Source organism: Rana temporaria, chromosome 1 (assembly GCF_905171775.1).
Source record: "Rana temporaria chromosome 1, aRanTem1.1, whole genome shotgun sequence".
Taxonomy (NCBI): domain Eukaryota; kingdom Metazoa; phylum Chordata; class Amphibia; order Anura; family Ranidae; genus Rana; species Rana temporaria.
The window spans coordinates 586,635,610-586,645,047 of NC_053489.1; the positions used below are offsets into that span (position 1 = coordinate 586,635,610).

The 9,438-nt window shown below is 38.0% G+C and overlaps 1 protein-coding gene across 1 annotated transcript; it reads left to right on the top strand.

The window, feature by feature from the left end:
- The first annotated feature begins 216 nt into the window (after positions 1 to 216).
- PHOX2B (paired like homeobox 2B) lies at positions 217 to 4,467 on the top strand. The gene is made up of 3 exons (XM_040335034.1): positions 217 to 837; positions 1,904 to 2,091; positions 3,541 to 4,467. Exons 1-3 carry the CDS (start codon positions 597 to 599, stop codon positions 3,991 to 3,993), a joined length of 882 nt encoding a protein of 293 aa, XP_040190968.1. The 5' UTR covers positions 217 to 596; the 3' UTR covers positions 3,994 to 4,467.
- Positions 4,468 to 9,438: the final 4,971 nt, after the last annotated feature.

A 9,438-nucleotide genomic window follows, 5' to 3' on the forward strand; every position in this document is an offset into this window, starting at 1 on the left:
TGCAGGGGAGCAAGAAAAAAGGAGTTAACAACCAAAAGCCGGCATCTCAATTTATTGCCCAAGGTATATATGATGGGTTGAAATGGTTTAAAAGCATGGGGGAAATTGGATGAGGGAGAATCGTCACCCAACTTTCATTATTTGCACAGAGTGTGATTGAATTAAAGGGCAGGGAGCTGCTTAGAGGGGAGGATGGAGGGCTCGCTACGTAATGGTGTGCTATTAAATTCTAATTAGAGATGCAGGGAATCAATGATAGGGAGGTTGGACAGCTAAGGTCCCCCCAGTGCCAGCCCAATAGACTGATGAGTTATTGTCATGTAAAAAGCGCCAGCAATAAGACCAACCGCTTTGCTATTGTCCAAGTGGAAAGAGCCAAGTTTATTATGAGCACTATATGCTCTAGAGACCTCAGGCAAGGCATCTCATAGGAGGCTTTTTCATAAAACGAGGCTCTGCTGCTAGTAAGGAGGCCAGTACTGAAGCAGGCGTGGAGCAGAGCACATCACCACCACCACCACCTCCACCACCACCACCACCTCCTCCAGCTTAGTCTATTTCTTCCCCTCTTTGGTCAGCCGCACAGAGCCTTTTCAATGTATAAAATGGAATATTCTTACCTCAATTCCTCTGCCTACGAGTCATGTATGGCTGGCATGGACACCTCCAGCCTGGCATCTGCCTATGCTGACTTCAGTTCCTGCAGCCAAGCCAGTGGCTTCCAGTACAACCCCATCAGGACCACTTTTGGGGCCACCTCCGGCTGCCCGTCCCTCACCCCCGGATCCTGCAGCCTTGGCACTCTCAGGGACCACCAGAGCAGCCCCTATGCAGCAGGTAAGTGGCTGCGAGGAAGAAGAGCCCCTTCTCCCCTCGTATATACCGAGCCTTGATTGCATTTGAAAATGGAAATGTGTTTAGTATTTACCAAACCAAATTTGCTTACACAAATGAAAGAATTTATCACGTTAGAAGCGATTGCAGGCGAGGCGTAATTCACTTACCGGGTTACACTATCCGAGTCACACCCGAACCGCCAACAAAATTATCCTAAGCTGCCAAAATGATCGGCATAATTTATTTACTCCGGGATGAGACGGAAAGCTGAGCAAATAATTAAATAACCCCAGAGAAAAACTCATCATGGCGCAGGCACTGTCCTAAAATCATGGCACTTCGCTGGACACCGACTGCACTGTCACTGCTGCCTGCCCACCTACCGGCACCCATCCTGGAGGTGTCCTACCACACTCCTCCACATCAGGGGCACTGATACCAGCTGATAGATAGAAAGATTTAGACAATGTATGGATAGATAGATAGATAGATAGATAGATAGATAGATAGATAGATAGATAGATAGATAGATAGATAGATAGATAATGGACAGTTAGATAAATAACTAATAGATAGATAGATAGATAGATAGATAGATAGATAGATAGATAGATAGATAGATAGATAGATAGATAATGGACAGTTAGATAAATAATTAATAGATAGATAGATAGATAGATAGATAGATAGATAGATAGATAGATAGATAGATAGATAGATAGATAGATAGATAGATAGAAAGGTAAAAGTTTTGTCATTTATTGTACATATTTTAATACATATTGCTATTGTTCTTTATTCATTTTAGTGTTATAACGTATCATTGTATCTTGTTTTTGGTATTCTGATACAAATATATACATCTATATATAATGTTTTGGTACATTGCTGAAACTAGTTTTACAATTTTCTTTCTTTCTTTCGTTGATCAGTTAAGTTACAAAGTGACATAAGTACTATACCCTTATTTGTATTTTACTTTGTTTATATTTTATTTTAGTGCTTTGACATGTGTGTCCTTGCATTGCTCCTATTATAATAACCCCAGGGGCCTGGTGTCTTTCAGTGCCTTACAAGTTGTTCACTGATCACGGAGGACTGAACGAGAAGAGGAAGCAGAGGAGGATAAGGACCACATTCACCAGTGCCCAGCTTAAAGAACTGGAGAGGGTGTTCGCTGAGACCCATTACCCAGATATCTACACCCGGGAGGAGCTGGCCCTCAAGATAGACCTGACTGAGGCCAGAGTGCAGGTATAGTCCTGACGTCTTCCTGAATGTGCATGGTCAGCATTTGCCACCATAAGGGGGCTCTATACTAGCTGTCAGCCTGATTTCTATCTATACAGTATACCCTGTACTGAATGCTAGCTATCAGTCTTCATTATTTATGCAGTATACTCTGTACTGGATACTAGCTATCAGCCTTCATTCTAGATATACAGTATATTATTTACTGAATACTGGCTACCAACCTTTATTCTATGTGTATTATATATTATTCACTAAATAATAGCTATCAGCCTTCATTCTATAAATATTGTACATTATTTACTGAATACTAGCTATCAGCCTTCATTCTATAAATATTGTACATTCTTTACTGAATACTAGCTATCAGCCATCATTCTATATATATATTTTATATTCTTTACTGAATACTAGCTATCAGACTTCATTCTATATATATTGTATATTCCTTACTGACTATCAGCCTTCATATATATATATATATATATATATATATATATATATATATATATATATATATTGTATATTCTTTACTGAATACTAGTTACCAACTTTTATTCTACATATATATTGTATATTCTTTACTGAATCTTTCAGCCTTTATTATTTATACAGTATCTGTACTGAATACTAGCTATTAGCCTATATATATATATATATATATATATATATATATATATATATATATATATATATATATATATATATATATATATAGAGAGAGAGAGAGAGAGATAGATAGATAGATAGATAGATAGATAGATAGATAGACATATATATATATATATATATATATATATATATATATATATATATATATATTGTATCTATCTATCTATCTATCTATCTATCTATCTATATATATATATAGAGAGAGAGAGAGAGATAGATACAATATATATATATATAATAAACAATATATATATATTGTTTATTATATTCGTTACCGAATACTAGCTATCAGCCTTTATTATATATATATATATATATATATATATATATATATATATATATATATATATATATATATATATATATATATATATATATATATATACTGAATAATAGCTATGAGCCTCCATTATATATAATATATATACAGAGTATATACTCTTTTTACTGAGCTTGGTGTTTAAATGTGAATATGTGTTGGGATTTCCACTTATAATAGGGCTCAAGGGGCTATGAAGCACAACAACCAATCATAAATCACTATTCACTGCTGAGTGTAGTATCCATAAACAGAGATGATTTCTGATTGGTTACTGCACATTATGGCTTTTTTTTTGCACCTAGTTAATAAATAAATGCTGCCTTGTATATTTGGCTGCTGGGTATATGGATGTTCTTTATCTAATGAAAGCTTTCATTTTGTCTCCTGTCTCCCTCTCCCATATATTCTTTCACCATCCCTCATCATTACCCTATGGCACCCTCATGCCCTCCTCCAAGGTCTGGTTCCAGAACCGCCGGGCCAAGTTCCGAAAACAAGAGAGAGCCGCAGCTGCAGCGGCCGCCGCTGCCAAGAACGGCTCCGCGGGGAAGAAGTCAGACTCCGCGCGGGAGGATGACAGCAAAGACAACAAGCTCACCGACCCTGACAGCACCGGGGGGCCAGGTAACAACCCCAACCCCACCCAAAGCTGCGGTGGGGGCCCCAGCCCTACAGGCTCCCAGGGCACAGTGGGACCCCAGGACCAAGTCAAAGGTGGAGTGCAAAGTGCTGTGAGCCTGACGTCAGCGTCGGTGGTCGGGGGCGCTGGAGGGGCACAAGGCTGGGCTACCGGTCCAGGTGGCACCATCACCTCCATTCCTGATTCTTTAGGAGGTCCATTCGCCAGCGTCTTATCATCCCTGCAGAGACCCAATGGTACCAAACCCACCTTAGTGAAGGGCATGTTCTGAAACTGGCCCCACCATGGACATTAGTCCTGCTGCCTGTACTCACAATGACCTGACCACAAGGACTGCCAAGGACAGCTCAACACCTGTATAGTTAGCCCATGATGAGTGCAGACTTCAGCACTATGGACCACTGACTGATATCAGCCACCAGGTGTGGCCAGGGTGCCAGTGGGCACAGCAGACCCAATGTAGACTGCCTGAACCATCCATGCCAATGGTGGTACAGAGACCGGCCCAGGGCAGAGCAAGGCTCCCCCAAGTCCTGCTGCCTCTGTGACCCCCATCTACCTGCCCTGGACTGCCACCTCTCCACTGCCCACCCCCCAGTAATCTATTTATTTATCACAATGATTTGCACTGTGTTGCAGGCGCTGCCTGTCTCCTACAGGACTGACACATCTCTTCCAGGTGAAATAATGACATATTTATTACTTGTTTCGATTTCAAAAAACTATTTTTCGTTTTTTTTTTATTATGATTAATATTATTATTATTATTCCTATGATTTCATGGCACAAAGAATCTAGCTATTAGTTGTATGTTGGAGGTATGCTTTCTATTTTCTGTGTCTTTCTACAGCAGTGTTCTGTGACAGTCGTATGGTGTTTATAGGAGTACACATTTGTCGACAATTGTTGGAGTAAATAATGTGTTCAATGTCTTTCTGGAGATAGAAAGGATCTCAGTGGCTCCTGTTCTGTTTGTTGGATCACTGGATCCTTCCACACTTTATGTTCTGTTCTGGCCCAGCTGCATGTCGTCTGTTCTTCTCCATCACCTTCTTTCTGTGTAGCTCTATGGATGCTGAGAAGGGGCGACCTCCCCTACATGGGCGCTGTTTTCCAGCACAAGAGTGTGCCATCTCTTTAATTGTTCCTAATAAAAAGGAAGAAAAAAACCTAAACAAGTCCTTTGTGTCGTTGTATCGAAATATAGAAACCTGCTTCTACTTTCCATTTATCTTTTTACTATTCACTATCAACCACATATATCTTTTTAATTGTTGTATTTTTACATGTATACAAAAAGTATATAAATGCATTATATTTATATAAATTCGTTACATTTATATAATTTATTTATAAATCTGTGTGTGTGTATATATATATATATATATATATATATATATATATATATATATATATATATATATATATATATATATATATATATATATAAAGAAAAGAAGGAAAGAAACGTAAATTAAACAATCGAAAGGAAAGAAAGAAAAGGAAAGGAAGGAATGAAAGGAAAAAAAGAGACAGGAAGAAAAAGAAAGGAAGAAAACCAGAGTAAAGGAAGAAAGAAAAGGAAAGAATAGGAAGGAAACAAAAGAATAGAAAGGAAAGAAAGAAAAGGAAGGAAGGAGGGAAATAAAGGAGAAGGGAATGAGGGAAAGGAAAGTAAGTAAGGAAGGAAGGAAAGAAAGGAAGCAAAGAATGAAAAGAAGGAAGGGAAATAATGGAAAGAAGGAAAGGAAGCAAAGAAAGGAAAGAAATGGAAAATGAAGGAAAGAAAGAGAGGTAATAAAGGAAAAGAAAAAGGAAGGAAGGAAATGGAAAGGAAAGAAACACATGGAAGGAAAGTAAGGATAGATAAGATAAGGAAGGAAAGGGAGGAAAGGGAGGAAAGGAAGCAAAGAAAGGAAAGGAAGGAAGGAAGGAAGGAAGGAAAGAAAGAAAGAAAGAAAGGAAGGAAGGAAGGAAGGAAGGAAGGAAGGAAGGAAGGAAGGAAGGAAAGAAAGAAAGAAAGAAAGAAAGAAAGAAAGAAAGAAAGAAAAAAAGAAAAAAAGAAAAAAAGAAAGAAAGAAAGAAAAGGAAGGAAATTAAGGAAAAAGGGAAAGTAAGGAATGAAAGAAAGAAAGGGAAGGAAAGAAGGACAAAAGAAGGAAAGAAAGAAAGGTAATAAAGGAAAAGAAGAAAGGAAGGAAAGAAATTGAAAGCAAAGAATAGGAAGGAAAGAAATAAAACGAAATAAAGGAAGGATAGAAAAGATAAGGAATGAAAGGAAGGAGGAAGGAAAGGAAGGAGTGAAAGAAAGAAAGAAAGGTAAAAAGAAGGAATGAAAGGAAAGGAAAAAATGAAGGAAAGAAAGAAAAAAAGTAAAGTTGCTGTCTACTTTTCATAGATAGAATGAATGAAAGGGGAAAAAAAGAGACAGGAAGAAAAAGAAAGGAAGAAAACCAGAGTAAAGGAGGAAAGAATAGGAAGGAAACAAAAGAATAGAAAGGAAAGAAAGAAAAGGAAGGGATGGAGGGAAATAAAGGAGAAGGAAATGAGGGAAAGGAAAGAAAGGAAAGTAAGTAAGGAAGGAAGGAAAGAAAGGAAGCAAAGAAAGGAAAGGATGAAAAGACGGAAGGGAAATAATGGAAAGAAGGAAAGGATGCAAAGAAAGGAAAGAAATGGAAAATGAAGGAAGGAAAGAGAGGTAATAAAGGAAAAGAAAAAGGAAGGAAGGAAATGGAAAGGAAAGAAACAAATGGAAGGAAAGGAAGGATTGATAAGATAAGGAAGGAAATAAAGGAAAGGGCGGAAAGGAAGCAAAGAAAGGAAAGGAAGCAAGGAAAGAAAGAAAGGAAAGGAAGGAAGGAAAGGAAGAAAAGGAAGGAAATGAAGGAAAAAAGGAAAGTAAGGAATGAAAGAAAGAAAGGGAAGGAAAGAAGGACAAAAGAAGGAAAGAACGAAAGGTAATAAAGGAACAGAAGAAAGGAAGGAAAGAAATGGAAAGCAAAGAATAGGAAAGAAATAAATAAAACGAAATAAAGGAAGGATAGAAAAGATAAGAAAGGAAAGGAAGGAGGAAGGAAAGGAAGGAGTGAAAGAAATAAAGAAAGAAAGAAAGAAAGGAAAGAAAGGGAAAAAGAAGGAATGAAAGGAAAGGAAAAAATGAAGGAAAGAAAGAAAAAAGTAAAGTTGCTGTCTACTTTTCATAGATAGAATGGTAAATTTTTTCACACATCTGTAAAAAAATATATATACTGCGTGTGTGTATATATATATATCTATATATATATATCTATATATATATATATATATATATATATATATATATATATATATATATATATATATATATATATATATACACACATAGAGAGAGAGAGAGAGAGAGAGAGAGAGAGAGAGAGAGGATGAGAGAGAGATAGAGCATATATGAATATTTGTGGTTCTGTATGAATAATAAGAATCGATTTATGTATCATAGATAAGCAGAAAGATAGATAGACATTTCTTTTGTTTTACTGTTTACACAACTAAGGTGGTCCATGTTGCACAGTGTATACTACTTTTGCACACACTGTATATTTACTGTACAATTTTGAACTCGCAGTTTGTTCAGGCAAACATCCATACATCGCATATTTTTAGGGAAGTGTAGATTTGTGTGATTTGTACATTTTTGATGCATGTGTGTGTGCGGTGTATGATGAATCCGACTCTACAGATCGGACAGACAATCGTCTCTAACGAAGAGTCGGCAGGTAAGTGAAGATTATGATGATCGGTAGAAGATTTTACACCGCCAGATACAACTCCGTATAGAGGGAGCTCAATAGGGGGAGGTATGTACACAGCAAACATAGGAAACACTTACCTAATGGAAAATAATAACAATAGTGAACGAAATAATAAAAATAGTAACACTCATAAATAATCAGAATTACCTAATGTAATAATAACAATAGTAACAAAACAATAATAATATATAACAGTAATAATAATAAAAACTATTAATATATTATTAGGTTGAGGATGATGGTAATTATTATTCTTATTATTTTTTTATTTAGCAAACAGAAGATTTGTGTAAGGTTTTCCTCATGCTGGAACATTTAATATTGGACATTGCACCCCCAATTGATGTATCAGCACCCTCACTTTGAGATTTTCTCCATCCTTCTATAATATTTCAGTGTCCTGATCGCAGTGTAGAGGGGTTGTATCTCTGCAATTGTAATAGCAACTACACCACTAATGATACATTTCCTGAACCTTTAAAAAAAAATTATACATTTCTTACAGAAAATAAATACATTTTAATTGTTGATATCTATCAATAAATAAAGCTTAGCTGTCAGGATATCTGAGATTAGTAATAAATGGCAATGTAGCCCCGGATAAGGCACAGACTATATTTATTAATGCATAGAGGGAGATTTACTAAAACGGTTCACTCAGAATTTGGTGCATCTGTTTAAGGTGGCCAGTCAGCTTCTATCTTCAGTTTGTTCAATTGGTGGTTGTAAACCTTCATTTTTTTTTAAAATTAAAATAACAAACATGTCTATTCTACTTACCTACAATAGTTTTGCACAGAGCAGCCCTGATCCTCCAATTCTGGGGTCCCCCAAGGAAAGCTGCTTTCTTTAGGGGCACCCATGCGTGCTTGCTCCCGAATCCTGCTGCTACGTCCATTGACACAGACAGCGGGACTCAGCCCGCGCCCCGCTCCCGTGTCACAGCATTTGATTGCCACCAGCGGTTGCTATCAAGCTGTCCAATGAGGAGGGAGACAGAGGCAGAAGCCACTGCTTTCGTGCACATCGCTGGATTGGCTCAGGTAAGAAAAAGAGGGCGCTTTGGGGAGAAGCAGAAGGTTTTTCACCTTAATGCATAGAATGCATTAAGGTGAAAAACCTTAAAGGGGTGATTCACCCTAAAAACTACTTTTTTTTATTACACTGGCCCCCCACATTACAATACGATTAAGGCTATTATTATTTTTTTGATGCTGTACATACCGTTGTACAGCATATTCACCCGTTGCGAGTCCCGCGGGAGTGGGCGTTCCTCACATGTCTGTGATTGACATTTTGACCAAAAACGAGCTCCCCCCCGTCGCGTAAGACGCGTCACGGTTGGCGAAAGGAGCCGAACGGCGAGTCGGCGCTATACTGCGCATGCGCATCGCCGTTCGGCTCCTTTCGCCAATCGTGACGCGGCTTACGCGACGGGGGAGCTCGTTTTTGGTCAAAATGTCAATCACAGACATGTGAGGAACGCCCACTCCCGCGGGACTTGCAACGGGTGAATATGCTGTACAACGGTATGTACAGCATCAAAAAAATAATAATAGCCTTAATCGTATTGTAATGTGGGGGGCCAGTGTAATAAAAAAAAGTAGTTTTTAGGGTGAACCTCCCCTTTAAGGCTTTAGAGCCACTTTAAGCTTTGAAAAAAAAAAAAATAGAAGCTGATTGGTTTCAGTGCAGAGCTGCCCCAGATTTTGCACTCTTCAATTTTTGTAAATTTAGTAAATCTCCCATGAACCCTCATGGGTTTGGGCTTGCAGCGACAGAAGTGAACACAACATCAACCCATTATATAGCACATGAATTAACCACTTCAGCCCCTTTCTGACCAGAGCACTTTTTGCGATACAGCACTGCATCGATTTAACTGATAATTGCACGGTCTTGCGATGTTGCTCCCAAACAAAATTGAC